General features: G+C 44.7%; 1 protein-coding gene across 1 annotated transcript in view; it reads right to left on the bottom strand.

The window, feature by feature from the left end:
• Positions 1-14,468, bottom strand: part of LOC142768634 (kelch-like protein 10) — a 50,153-nt gene extending 35,685 nt beyond the window's left edge. The window contains exons 1-3 of the mRNA XM_075870647.1: positions 14,231-14,468; positions 9,413-9,619; positions 1,382-1,590 (exon numbers count right to left, since the gene is read on the bottom strand). Coding sequence (XP_075726762.1) covers positions 1,382-1,590; positions 9,413-9,619; positions 14,231-14,446 — 632 coding nt within the window. The 5' untranslated portion in view covers positions 14,447-14,468. The remainder of the gene's footprint in view (positions 1-1,381; positions 1,591-9,412; positions 9,620-14,230) is intronic.
• Between the last annotated feature and the right edge of the window lie 436 nt (positions 14,469-14,904).

The raw sequence follows: 14,904 nt of genomic DNA, 5'->3' as shown, positions 1-14,904 counted from the left end.
GTTTTGACTGGCTTCACATGTACCAAACTCTGTATTACGACGCGAACAGACGGCCTAGGTAAATGACACTTCCACACATGATAATCAGTACATGTGTGTCATGTAACAATATGACTACATGCCACACTCACGATGCGCTCGCGGCCGTTTCGCTAGCTTCACATATGCCAAATTTGGTATTACGTGACGTGAACGGATCATGAAGCTATGTGGCTCGTGCACACATGATATACATGAGATGCGTCTCTTGTGAGAACATGACTAGATGCCACATTCAAGGCGCCAATACATTTCGACAAGACGCGGTGCGCGTGCTCAACGGCGTTCATTTCGTCGCGTCACGCGGGTGTTGCGACACCAAGCGCCGGTCCTGCCATATACTCACAAGCGCGCACCACGCTGCGTTGCTTTTTACGCATGCGCGTTTCAAATCGTCCGGCTTCTTTGCCGTACGTATGCGTTACCTAGACCTCGTACGAATGCGTTACCTAGACAGTGTTGTCTAGGTAACGCATTCGCGCGAAATGCACCCTGTCACATTTCGAGCCAGTTGCCGTCGGGCCGTTCTGACGGACGCTGCTAGCACCGGTCGCGCCTGGCGTCAGACTATAGAGTGCTCGCTTTTTGCAAACGTAGCATGGCTGTGCCCAGCGTGCGCGCGCGTCTGCACTACATTGGAGTATATTGAACCCTTCATGATGCGCTAGCCGCCATTTCGCTAGCTCCACATATACCAAATTTGGTGTTTACTTGACGTGAAAGGATGACGAAATATATTACTGGTGCAAACATGATCATCCTAAACTGCATGTGATGTAAGAACAAGACAACATACCCCGCTCCTAGCGTGCTCATGGCCGTTTCGCTAGCTCCACATATACTAAGTTTGGTATCACAATACGTGAATTGATGACGAAGGCAAAGACACATTCAAACATGATAGTTATGACACGCAAGTCATGTACGGCATCATTTACCTCCACCTGGTGACGGTGTGCTGATTTTAAAGAGGCATATCAACATTTCTCATCGGTGCTTCTAATATCATTGATTCCCACTGTACGTGGGATCTGCCAGTTTTTTTTCATCAATTCTCTGCGACCGAAACGTTGACGACATGTACAGAACAACAGAACACTGAAGTAGTTGGTATAAAGGTCCGCCGTAGAAAAACTTAGCTGTACATATGGGCATAGCACAAAGCAAAACTGGTACAACATCGTGTTTTTTCACTCTTGTTCTTTTCTGCACAAGTTGACGTTGCAACGATGTTAAAATAGGAATATACTTCAGGTCAAGGTGGGGTCACCCCTTATTCGAAGGAAAATTTTTGCCTACGCCTCTTGTCGTAGCCTTGGCGTGAATCATTCCGTGAACTTACGCTTGTTTGCAAACGCCGACGCGAACGCATTGAAGCAGCCGCCGAAAGTCCGGCTGACCCAGCACGGCAGCGTCGCCGACAGCATTGCACCAGCGTGCAATAGCGTGCAGCACGTCCTGCTCCTGCCGAACATTTAGCTCCGGAGAATCCAGCAGCTCGCAAAGCTGGCTGACTGGCAACTCTTGAAACTCCTCGCTCGTTCGCCATATCTGCATGCAACACGCAAGTGCGATAAGCGGCTAATATTGTGGTGATACAAACGCCTTGGTTGCGCCCTTATCATGTCCGAGTAATGAATATCTTGAATCTTGAAACCTCAACACCGACGAGGACAGAAAGGAACACAGACACAAGGCAGAGAGCAATCCTGTGTATTTGTGCCTTGTGCTGCGTTTTTGTGCTCTTTGCTGTCTTGGTCGATATCACGCTTCCAAGTTTTAAGAATGTGAATGAACTAGCCCAGCAATGCATACTTTTACGAGAGATTAGTAAATTTGTATACATACGCAACACTCCCAGAGAAGCGGTATGCCGGCTAGTAATCAGTGATGTGCCCATATGGTCACTTAATGAGTGGGCATTTCACGTACAATGCTATTAGGATAGTATTCGCTGTTCAGGGAACTTTAAAATCAACTTGCGAAACAGTGAATTTTTGCAGTTTCTTATTAACAGAGAGAAGACCATATTCAGGGTGCACCCAATGATTCATGTATATAGATAAAAGGTGTACGCTTGTCCGAAACTGTTTATTGGTCGACGTTTCGATCGGGAGCCGATCTTCATAAAGACAAAATGTGAGAAGATTTGATGCGCAGTTATATTTTCCTCCGAGCCGAACGAGAAGGAAAAATAGACAGAGTAAAGGACGAACAAAATTGAGAAAAAAAAAGGAAATGAGTAAGTAAAGGTCAACGAGCCAATACTTGGACACTCGCAAAACACGTGTTTCCTTCCATATATACACACACACAAACACACACACGTGTATATTATATATATATATATATATATATATATATATATATATATATATATATATATATATATATATATATATATATAAGGGAAAGAAGTGTCTACCTAAGGGCTCGTTTTTCCGTGTTTTGACACAATATAAATGAGGTCTAACAGACAGTAATGCCAAATAATGTACAGGGGAAGTTATTAGAACCAATGGAATATAAATAAGAAGAAAGAAAAGTGGATGAGAAAATAACCAGCCGTGAGCAGAAATCGAACCTACGACCTTCGAATAACGAGTTCGATGCTCTAACCACTGAGCTACCACAGCAGCCTTCCCTTCGTACACTATTTGGGGTTTATATGTGAATTTAGAAGTAGGAGTGGCAGTCAGCGCCATCTCTAAGCCATGCGACGAGTGTGAACCACTCTTTTATGCGTATGTTTGGCGTCACGTAGCACGTGAACTTATTACGAGTGGGCAGCTGATTAATAGTCCCTCGTATACAACCTAATGACATCAAGTCTGCCAGTACGAGACCCTCGTTAAATGAAATAAGGGAAAGAAGTGTATACCTAAGGGCTCGTTTTTCCGTGTTTGGACACAATATAAATGAGATCTAATAGACAGTAATGCCAAGGAATGTACAGGGGAAGTTATTAGAACCAATGGAATGTAAATAATCTTTTTATTTACATTTCATTGGTTCTAATAACCTTTATTTACGGGCTGGAAACTCAAAATTGAACACTGAGATTTAGAGCACTTTCTGAAATCACCGACTAAATTGTTTCCTGTATGCTACGTCTCACGCTGTTAATTATTCTACGTTGTAAAGAAAGCCCGCAAAACATGAAAATAACCCTTGTGACGGACCGCGAGCACCCTGCTATAATGCTGCAATACGCTTTCTTTACAACACGGAAAAACAAACAGCACAAGACGTATCGTACAGGAAGCAATTTATTCAGTGGTTTCTGAAAATGCTATATATAGAAAAGAAAACAAAGTTAACGGTTGTCTTTAAGTTTATTCGCCAACGGTTTCGACCAGTACACAGGTCTTCGTCAGGGTTTACAACAAGGCACCCCTTCGTAAACCCTGACAAACGAACACCGGTCCACAGGTTGAAAGCGTTGGTAAATAAAATAAAGACAACCATTAAGGTGTCTCTTCTCTGCCGAAGTACGTTGGGCTCACTGAAAAAGTTTCTTTACTGTATATATATATATATATATATATATATATATATATATATATATATATTGATACGCAACTGCAAGGACCGGCTAAGAGAGCTTCACATGCAGCACAAATTAAAAAGTACAGAGGCATAATAAAACAAACAAATTAACACCCCACATTTCACTGCCATCGCAACTTTGACGAAGATGGTCCTCGAATTAAATTCATTCGAATTTAGGTAATAGTATTTTCTACAAATCAACTGGACTGCTATTGGCACCAAAATGGCACCCAATTATGCCAACATATTTATGGGAAAGCTAGAATCGGAGTTTTTTGCACAAAGTTCCTTGAAACCACTGATATACAGTAGATACATAGACGACATCTTTTTTTATATAGACCCACAGCGAGGATGAACTTCTCAGCTTTATCGACACTTACAATGCTGTACATCCGAACATACACTTCACACACACCTACTCGCAAGCAACCGTAAATTTTCTTGATGTTACCGTAACGATAGAAGAACAAGCTTTCTACAACCCTACATCGCAAACCAACGGATCGACAACAATACCTCCATTACCAAAACGATCACCCACGCCACTGTAAAATACAGTATTTCATACAGCCAGGCTGACCAGTTTAAGCGAATCTGCTCAAGAGACGCTGATTTTGGCACAAGCTCACAGACGCTAAAGCTTATGCTCGATAAACAAAAATACCCACCACATGTAATTGATGACGCCATTCAAAAAGCTAGAAAACTGAAGCGCGATGACTTACTTATGAAGCGACCACCGTAAGAAGACCCACAACGAACAAACCTCTGCTTAACTTACAGCACAAATTTCCCCCATGTAAACAAAATCTTTAAACGACATTACAACATTCTGAAGCAAAGGGAACGTCTGAAACGCGCATTCCCATCTGCTCATAGCGTCGTTTACCGACGACCACGCAACCCCAAAGACACACTTGTCCACTCTCAAATCAATACCTCACCCCCTAATAATTCATGCCAACCTTGTTTCAAGTCAGGATGTCTTGTATGTAAAGCGATGCGAGAAACACGAAGCAACCAGCACACAATCCAAGTTTTCGATTAACATACGAGGAAACCTAACATGCAATTCCTCTAATGTGGTATACCTACTCGAATACAACGTGTGCAGTATGCAGTACATCAGACAAATAGAAACACCATTTTATTTATTTATTTATTTATTTATTTATTTATTTATTTACAAGTACTGCTGTCCCATGCCTGGGACATTGCAGAAGCGGGTACAGAAAAATTAACGAAAGCACAGAAACAAACAATAGTGCGCACAAATTTATGTGACTAACACATAAACTTTTTCCCGAACTCTGCAGTGTTCAGTCTATTTAGGATTCGCATCAATAATCCCAGAGCCCACGTGAAATTAGCCCCAAATCTACCCCTATCAGAACATCTCAATCTTCCCGACCTTGCATTCTACAAACTATCAGTAACGCTCTTAGAGACGGGATTTAAATCAAACCGAGAACGTGAGCAACGAGAGTCAGGCCTTATCCACCGATTTAACACCCTTGATAGGGGAATAAATGAGAATCCGGGTACACTCGCAGCAATTAAAACATTAGAAAACAATAATGGCAATAATGAAAAAAAAATAACAGTGCACGTCACTGCAGCTGTGAAGGGCACTGGACAACTCAAAATAATTCCAAGGGTAACTACTCTTCCTAAGTGCAGCTGCCGTCTGTTACTGTTCTTGCCTCACTATCCAATCAATTGTGCAAAACATGACATGCCCAACAGCAACCCGGTGCACAGTTGGGAGGACCCTACTGCACGCGTAATCCAGAAGAGGGCAAGAATTGCCATTGCACCCGCTTGCCAGCCTCTGCCACAATACGTGGCGCCCCTATTTCTACGACGAGATGTCGACGGGGCGCTGAGTTGTTAAAGGCTTAGACTTCTTTAAAAAGCTCTTTTTGCCCCACACCGAACCGCCAGAGCCAGGAGGCGCCGTCTGGTCAGGAACAAATGCGTTAGTGAAAAGAAGGATACACAGGCCGCAAGCATCCTAAAGGTGAAAAGGAGAAAAGGAAGAGAGATGGAGGAGGAGGGGAAGGAAGAGTGAAAGGAGACGCCCGGGGGAGTCCACCTTATATTCTCCGTGTTTTCTTTTCTTTTTTGTTTTTTTTTTCATCTCTCGTTCTTTTTCCTCTTTCTCTCTCTCCCCCTCTGATTTAAGATTGTATAAAGCTGAGCACCGACAAACGGTACCCTCAACCCTGATGAAGGCCAGACTCTAGGCCGAAACGTCGAAATAAACCACGTTGTGACCGCTCACGGAGGATCTACTTGACTGCTTGCAACGCTACGGCCACTCATATATATTCATCATCATGAGTGGTCGTCATCTTCTTCTGCTGTGGGGACTTGGCTTGTCTGAGTTCTGTGCCTTGGGCGTGGTCGCTTCATCGTGTCTTCCGGGCCTAATAAAGGTTGCCTTTACTGTTACATCACAAGTGGTGGAGGTGCTGGGTACTTTTCAAGCCTAGACCTGCGTTCAGGTTACTGGCAAATACCCATGCACGAGGAGGACAAAGAAAAGACAGCGTTTTCAACACCAGATGGGCTGTATGAATTCAACGTCATGCCATTCGGCCTTTGCAATGCTCCAGCAACATTCGAGCGGATGATCGACACAGTTTTACGAGGCTTGAAGTGGAAGACTTGCTTGTGCTATTTAGACGATATCGTCATTTTCTCGTCAACCTTCCCTCAGCACTTGCAACGACTGGACGAAGTTCTTACGTGCCTTGCAAACGCAGGCCTTCAGCTGAACACCAAGAAGTGCCGTTTTGCGAGCAAGACGATTAAAGTGTTAGGCCACATCGTAAGCAAGGACGGTATTCGTCCCGATCCTGACAAGATTTCCGCTGTCCAACACTTCCCGCGTCCTGAAAAAGCCAAAGATTTGCGCAGTTTCCTCGGCCTCGCTTCTTATTTTCGCCGATTCATTCGAGACTTCGCCTCAATAGCTTCACCATTGCACAAGTTGCTCGGATCAGGCGTCGCCTTTGTGTGGTCTCCTGAATGTGAAGCGGCGTTTGCCCAACTGAAGTGTGCACTCACATCCGAACCAGTCCTCTGCCATTTCGACGAAACCGCGCCTACGCTCCTGCATACAGACGCTAGTGGTCGAGGCATTGGTGGAATTCTTCTACAGCGAGACAAATCTTCACGTGAGAAAGTCGTCGCATACGCGAGCCGTGCACTGACCCCTGCTGAAAAGAATTATACCATCACCGAACAGGAGTGCCTAGCGGTCGTATGGTCGATACAAAAGTTTCGACCTTATCTCCACGGCCGCCACTTTACTGTGGTTACGGACCATCACGCCTTGTGCTGGCTCTCGACAATCAAGAACTTGTCCGGCCGCCTTGGTCGCTGGATTCTTCGCTTACAAGAATACGACTTCACTATCACATACAAGTCGGGAAACAAGCATCAAGACGCCGACGCCCTTTCGCGTTGCCCGCTCTCTTCGGAGCCGCTTAACAAACCCGCCACTGCTGCACACGAGAAGCTTTCGGCCGTCTCTTCCCTACATGTTTCGTCATTAACTACCTTGGATCCAACTTCTCCAAGCGAGTGTGGTTTGTTCTTATCTCACCAACGTGCTGACCCTTACTGTCGCCGCATAATGGACCGTCTTGACGGAACTTGCCGGCCCCCTAACGCCCGTCTTCGCCGACAGCTGACGCAATTCAAGCTCAACAACCACGTCCTGTACCGTCATATCTACCACCCTGATGGTCAACGCTGGGTGCCCGTTCTACCTCGCTCTCTTCGGGCTCAAGTCCTCAAGACATATCACGACGACATGTCTGCTGGACACATGGGCTTCCAGAAAACGTATGACCGCATAAGATGTCACTACTACTGGCCGGGCTTGTCCACCTGTGTCGCGAAGTACGTTGCCTCATGCGCCCTTTGTCAGCGTCGCAAGCTACCTACATCAACTCGAAGTGGACAATTACAACCGCTCCCGTGTCCCCTGCAACCATTCGAGGTAGTTGGCATTGACCTGTATGGTCCGCTTCCTATGACTGTCACGGGCAATCGTTGGATAGTTACAGCTGTCGACCACCTGACCCGCTACGCCGAAACAGCTCCCGTGCCTTCTGCATCAGCTTCGGAAGTGGCCGACTTCATCCTTCGAGCAATAATCCTTCGACACGGAGCTCCTCGTGTAATCCTGAGCGACCGTGGAAGAGTATTTCTTTCAGCACTCGTCGAAGAAGTGCTCAAGGCAGCCGGCACTACACACAAAACAAGCTCCAGTTACCATCCTCAGACGAACGGCCTGACTGAGCGCTTCCATCGTACACTGTCAGACATGATTGCGATGTATATCGAACCCGACCACAGAAACTGGGACACAATTTTGCCATTTGTCACTTTTGCGTATAATACCTCTGTACAGCGCACAACCGGTTACTCGCCGTTCTACCTCGTCCATGGTCGCTTCCCCTCTTCTTTCCTCGATGTTTCGTTCTTCTCTGCGCCTGTCAAACCATGTTCATCTTCAAGTGAAGAATACGTGTCTCGTCTACTTCATTGCCGCCAGCTGGCTCGCGTCAACACTGAAGCCAAGCAACAGGATCGCAAGCTTGAATATGATGCCTCCCATCGTGCCGTGTCTTTCAGCCCTGGCGACGAAGTCCTCCTTCCTACACCCATTCGCACTCCCGGACTGTGCGAGAAGTTTCAATTACGTTTTATTGGCCCCTACACTGTCTTGGAGCAAACGTCTCCTGTGAATTATCGCGTGGCACCCGTTCTTCTTCCGACGGACCGCCGCTACAGGGCAGCAGAAATAGTCCACGTATCCCGCATGAAGCCTTTCATACGGCGTTCATCTTCGCTTTAAAATGCGGCCAAGAACTGCGGTCAGGATGACCGCTTTCACGTGGGGGGGGGGGGGGGAGTTAGTGTAGGCATTCATTAAGCTCATCATCTATCTTTACACATATTCATCATCATGAGTGGTCGTCATCTTCTTCTGCTGTGGGGACTTGGCTTGTCTGAGTTCTGTGCCTTGGGCGTGGTCGCTTCATCGTGTCTTCCGGGCCTAATAAAGGTTGCCTTTACTGTTACATCACAATATATATATATATATATATATATATATATATATATATATATATATATATATATATATATATATAGTGGGAGTATTAATTCAATGGGCCAGTTAGTCTTCGTGAAGGTATGGGATATGGCACAACGGGTGCGTTGTCAACAAGGATAAATATATTTATTTCCCAACAGTTTCGGGAGGGGACCTCCCTTCATCAGGGGATGAGTTATACTCATTCCTGATGAAGGGAGGGGACCTCCCTTCATCAGGGGATGAGTATAACTCATCCCCTGATGAAGGGAGGTCCCCTCCCGAAACTGTTGGGAAATAAATATATTTATCCTTGTTGACAACGCTCCCGTTGTGCCATATCCCATGTATATATATATATATATATATATATATATATATATATATACATATATATATATATATATATATATATATATATATATATATATATATATATATACATGCATGCGTGTGGGTATGTGTGCGTGCGTAACTCATGACGATGTAATAATAGATAATGCTCCTATCCAGTGCAAGTTCTCGGTGCGTCACAAAATCGTGCTGTCTAGTGTATGAAGTTAACTACAACTTATATTGTCGTAAACTTCTCACACGGAGCATCACGGTTTAGCGACGCAAGATGGCTTGCACCGGAGCATTATCTGGTCTATCGTGATCGATTTATCTCAAAAGGATTACGGCGCAAGCGAACATGCTTCCCACCTTGTCGAAATGCTGGTGTACGTATCCGGTCACGCTGTCTCCTGAAGGCGAGCAGTAGTAGTGCTTGGTGATCTGGGCCATACTGATGCAGTTTTCGGCGTGGGTGTTACGCCGCAGCATTTCCATGCACTTCTCCCGGCACTTGACCAGGAGCAGCATGTCAGCCGTCGCCAGCACTTCAGCCACGTTCTCGTTCGAGACACATAACTACGTGAAAAACGTGCGACCACGATGGAGTGCAGGTGATTCAACATAGCTATGGCATGCTTAGGTGCACGTTACCACAATGAACCTATATACTGCCATGAATGACACTCGTTCAACGTGGTTGCTCATGATCTTACCTCAGAACTTCTTTCACAAAAGTTGGACAACCATTGTTATCGCGTGGTTTACCGATTCTCTTCACGCAAGCAGCAGTCCTCGGAGCTCAACGGCTTCCAATGGGACGAATACCTAGTCACCCTCTTTGTTGTATTCATAACATTTTTATTATATGAATGAACACTGTTCAGCCACGTTTATACTTTGGTTTTTAATAATTCATCCAACCCGACAGATCTCTGTCAAAGATGTTTGCCTTTAAATTTAAATTGGAAAGAGAATGCATTAGGGTCATATGTGAGAGAAGACATGAAGGTATGCGATGAAAATAAACTCTCAAAGTACTTAATGTATCCGCCTGCTGAGATGACTCGAAGGCAAGATACATCTTCTTACTAGTTGTATTGATGTATATACCACCCTTCAGCAGCTTTCTGTAGCTCACGTGATTTTGTATTCGCTCTAGGATTGCCTCCAGGTGGTTTTGTACTGCCCCTAGTCAATACAAGCTTTTCGTGCATAACATGGTCTCCGTTGTGGGCCTACCCTTGTCTGAGTTAGGATTTCATGTGACGAATTTATTATGTGCCGTCACATATGTTTGTAATTTGTGACGTAATGACGTTATGCCGCCGCTATACGCACAGTCGTCATATACCTGTGAAAAAGCTTTTTCTTCTTTAGATGAAGTTCTAACTCCACAGGGAAAATGCCTCCTGATAAGTGACATAAAATAATTCTATAAAACAGTAGAGAAAACAGATGCCTGAGGTTGTTGCCAATGATATATAGGGAACTGAGCTGGAATAGAACAACAATTTTCTTTCATGGCGGTAGGGATACAGTGTTTACAAGATTACCTTACCCAATCCATCACGAGCACACTATATGACGATAGGATCGACGATGTACTATTACCAGTCCTTCAAAGCGTAAACAAAATATTTCGGCGTGTCAGTTAATTGACCGGCCAGTGAAAGTTATTCAAGACAATTTATTTTGCTTTACTTGGATTCAAAGTCCGAAAATTTTACGGATGGAGGAAGATGCCTTTGTCGGCAACCACCATAATCAGAAAGTCATAATTTTGAGACGAAATTTTAGCGCATTGAGTGTTTCGTGCCTGAGCTCCGCGGCATATACGATACCAACTGCGTGAAGAAACTACCTCCATTCCTTCAGTGGCACAAATGCAAACTGTGAGGCCTGTGCGGAACGCAGAGCCCAATTACAGCGGTAGCTGAAAGGGCGGCCTTTCTAAAGCATATTCAAATGCTTTTGGAGCTACTACTACAAGCAAACTTGCACGGCACCCACTACGCCATAAATTATGTGGAGCATCCACTATGCCATCATTCGTCATTCTTCAAAAAATCGTGGAACCCACTACCCATTTCCGAAGAGTTATGTGCGCTTAGTTGACGCTGTGGCTGACCAAAACGAACAATTGTGCCTGATGCTTTTGTAATAGCTTGTAGCAGCCAAATGACCACCAAACACGCCATTCGAATTGTGTGGCCCCTGGTTGATGCTTTACTGTTCTAAAACGCTTTATTGCGCATGTTAATGTGATTTCTTACTCGACATGAAGCCTGCATAAGGGCCTGTTTCTAGCACGGTTTAAGCACCGGGGTAGCTGAGTATAGGTTACTCGGCTGCCACGCAGAGGGCCCTAGTTCGAGTCCAATTCTGTCCTAGTTTAAATAGTTTTTTTTTTCTTTCGTGTGTTACGGGCGCTGGCGGCGGTAGCGGCAGCGGCGGCGGACAACTATGACATCCTTGTTGCGATCTCATAACAGCTTTCGCTGTAAAACATCTTCCAAATGGGTAACATGAAATTCGGTCACAAAACACCGCTCGCATTTATTATAGCATCAGCTTTCTTTAGCAGCTCACCGTTAGTTCGTGTGACAGTGAGCACAAAGAGGAACGAATAGAATGATAATATTCACGACGCTCAGTTTGAGAGTTGTTTTAAATACTATAGCGCCATTCTAACAGTAGAAACCTCAATAAGGTTGGCCACTTCTCCGCGCTATAAACTAGAGCCGCTTTGACATGATGTCGGGCTGCACTTTGCTTTATTATGAAGAGCCCTGCCTCTCAGAGTAACACACACTACGCGCAGTATTACTCTACTTGTGACGCCGTTAAGTGACACACCAGATGGCAAAATTATTTCTGTGTCATGACCTCACTCGTTCTTATATAACCAATATATATAATCCCACCTAAAGCCCTGAAAACGTCCCTAAAAGTAGCGTATTTATGGATAAAAAAAGAAGGCTGACCTTCTGGCCAAATTGTATCCGTCAACTGATCCTCAGCACAGCACTTTCTTTTTTTTTTCATTTTAGCTTTACTCGAACACGATTTCCCGCTGATTTTGACTTTCACGTATTATTGTTATATTCAACTTCCAATCCTTGAGTCTTTATTACAATAGCAATCATACGGAAACTATATATATATATATATATATATATATATATATATATATATATATATATATATATATATATATATATGTGTGTGTGTGTGTGTGTGTGTGTGTGTGTGTGTGTGTGTGTGTGTGTGTGTGTGTGTGTGTGTGTGTGTGTGTGTGTGTGTGTGTGTGTGTGTGTGTGTGTGTGTGTGTGTGTGTGTGTGTGTGTGTGTGTGTGAACATGAAAGAAGGAAGAAAAAGCCTCTAGTGTGCGGCATCGAACGTCGGATCTCTGAGTTGTGAGTGCGAAGCGTTAGCCAGTGAGCCACGGAGGAGCACCTCCTTCAACGTGCGAACGACAAGCTAATTATATCTACCACTTACCGCTCGTGATGGGCATCTCTGGGGGAACTATCGCGTTTTCAGCATTACCAGCGCGATGGCACATTGAGCGCGCGTCGGCACATCGTCACGACGCGGTGGTGCATGCTCTCATCTCCCACGCATATTTTGCCCCACGGAGAGGAGGCAGGGTGGACCGCGCTTGCTTATCTCATGGGGGAGAGGGGACAATTGTACCCTTGGGCTTTCACCTGAACAATTCTGTTGTGGCTACCGGGCGCACAAAGGTCACCGCAACCGTTGCGCAGTGTCTGTTCGCGAAAACGGCGTGCTTTTCAGATACAGCGAAGTAACAACTAAGACGCTTATTGGCGTTCATCTGTACTTGTGAGTACGTTTCATGCGTCATTTGTGCTTGAAAAACGCGGACCACGTTTCGATCTGCTTTCCATTCTGTGCGTGACCTTCCTATTTTTCGCTATCGCGTTCATTGCTTCGCTTTTGCGGCAAAGCTGTCGCTTTATTGTAAAACATGATTTTATTGATTCTAGATAGATAGATAGATAGATAGATAGATAGATAGATAGATAGATAGATAGATAGATAGATAGATAGATAGATAGATAGATAGATAGATAGATAGATAGATAGATAGATAGATAGATAGATAGATAGATAGATAGATAGATAGATAGATAGATAGATAGATAGATAGATAGATAGATAGATAGATAGATAGATAGATAGATAGATAGATAGATAGATAGATAGATAGATAGATAGATAGATAGATAGATAGATAGATAGATAGATAGATAGATAGATAGATAGATAGATAGATAGATAGATAGATAGATAGATAGATAGATAGATAGATAGATAGATAGATAGATAGATAGATAGATAGATAGATAGATAGATAGATAGATAGATAGATAGATAGAACTATGGTGTGCAAGTGGCCATATCATCGGACTGGCCTGCCACCTCTTTCGCTTGTATACTTCGATATGTCTTTGATTTTGTCGTCCCTTCGGTCGACAAAATCAACAAATGGATGCCCTTACCCTTTTGGCCACTGACGAACATACCCTATTACTTAGAAAGCAATTATGCGGACATGCTCAATGGCTTCTTCTAAACTTCATCATTTTCCTCAGAAGGTCTAACATTACCCTGATAATATTACCCCACACATCATACGCTCTATCTGGAAGTAAAATATCGCATGCGCTTGCGACGAACAAGTCTGGAGCGTAGATGAAACGGACCGGTCATCTCCACCGCAAAGCAAAGAGGGCGCATGCAATACCATTCTGTGTGCGGGGCCTGCAGCCGTCAATTGCTCATTAAGCTGAGAGAACCTCCTCCCTCACCCCCCCCCCCTTCCATCTGTCTTGGGGAGCATGAAGGGACGCCGGAGTTAAGGGAAAGGTGGCCGCTGCGTCGCTCAAAGGTGCTAGTCACTGGCACGCGCGTTATCGCGACATGAGTGAAGAGATGGCGCGTTGTCTGTGTGCGTGAAAACCACTTCGGTCTCTGTAACGGTCGTATTTTCTAGCCTTTTGTTCATTTACGCGAGATGAGATCCAAAAGAGTTAGCAGCTATAGCCCAGCTTCGCATAATATTATCAGCTGTTGCTACTGTAATGATTGCTTCGCACTTGAGCGATACACAAACATTTGTTTCAAAAAACGGCTCGAGAAATGAAGGGTCGATCACGCACCTGATCAGTGTATTCGTGCGCCAGTAAAATGTGGAGCACAGAACCCTTGACTCCTCGCAGGAGAACGTCGGTTTTGCCATCGTAGAAAAGACCTCGGAAGTAGGGGCTCGCCGTGCGTAAAAAAGCCCTGTGCACCGGAAACGCGCCGCCGTCCTCAGTGCGCAACACGCAGTCTCCCGAGCAGGGCATCGAAGAATGTCCCCGGCCGGAGAACATTGCGCCTGCGACCTTGCGAGCTTCCAGGAACTGCCACTCGTGCTAGCGCTCGTGAACGCTGTTGAGAATGATGATTGTGACTGGGAGGAAAATTGTGTACAACTGAAAATGAAGAAGAATATGTTTAATGAACAGAACGGAGGAGAGGCCCGCTTACAAAGTGGGTGGGGGCAAATGAAATTGTCTGACGATGGATAACCCGCGAAGCTTTTTACTTTCTACACTACGCTGAGAAAACATATTTTCGAACATTAGCTGACCTTGCACCCTTCCACTGAATTTGAAAAGTCGGCGGAGAAAGTGCCTTTTGAATTAGGCGGTTGCACGTTTAATGTTTTTCATTTCAGCCGTACATGGTTTTTATCGCGAAAAGCAGTACGAACTGGGTGTTTCATGCAGAATCTTGCTTGCTTGCTTGCTTGCTTTGCTTGGTTCACTTGTTGCTTTGCTTTGCTTTG

Source organism: Rhipicephalus microplus, chromosome 1 (assembly GCF_043290135.1).
Source record: "Rhipicephalus microplus isolate Deutch F79 chromosome 1, USDA_Rmic, whole genome shotgun sequence".
NCBI classification, from domain to species: domain Eukaryota; kingdom Metazoa; phylum Arthropoda; class Arachnida; order Ixodida; family Ixodidae; genus Rhipicephalus; species Rhipicephalus microplus.
This window is presented reverse-complemented; position numbering and strand designations above follow the sequence as displayed.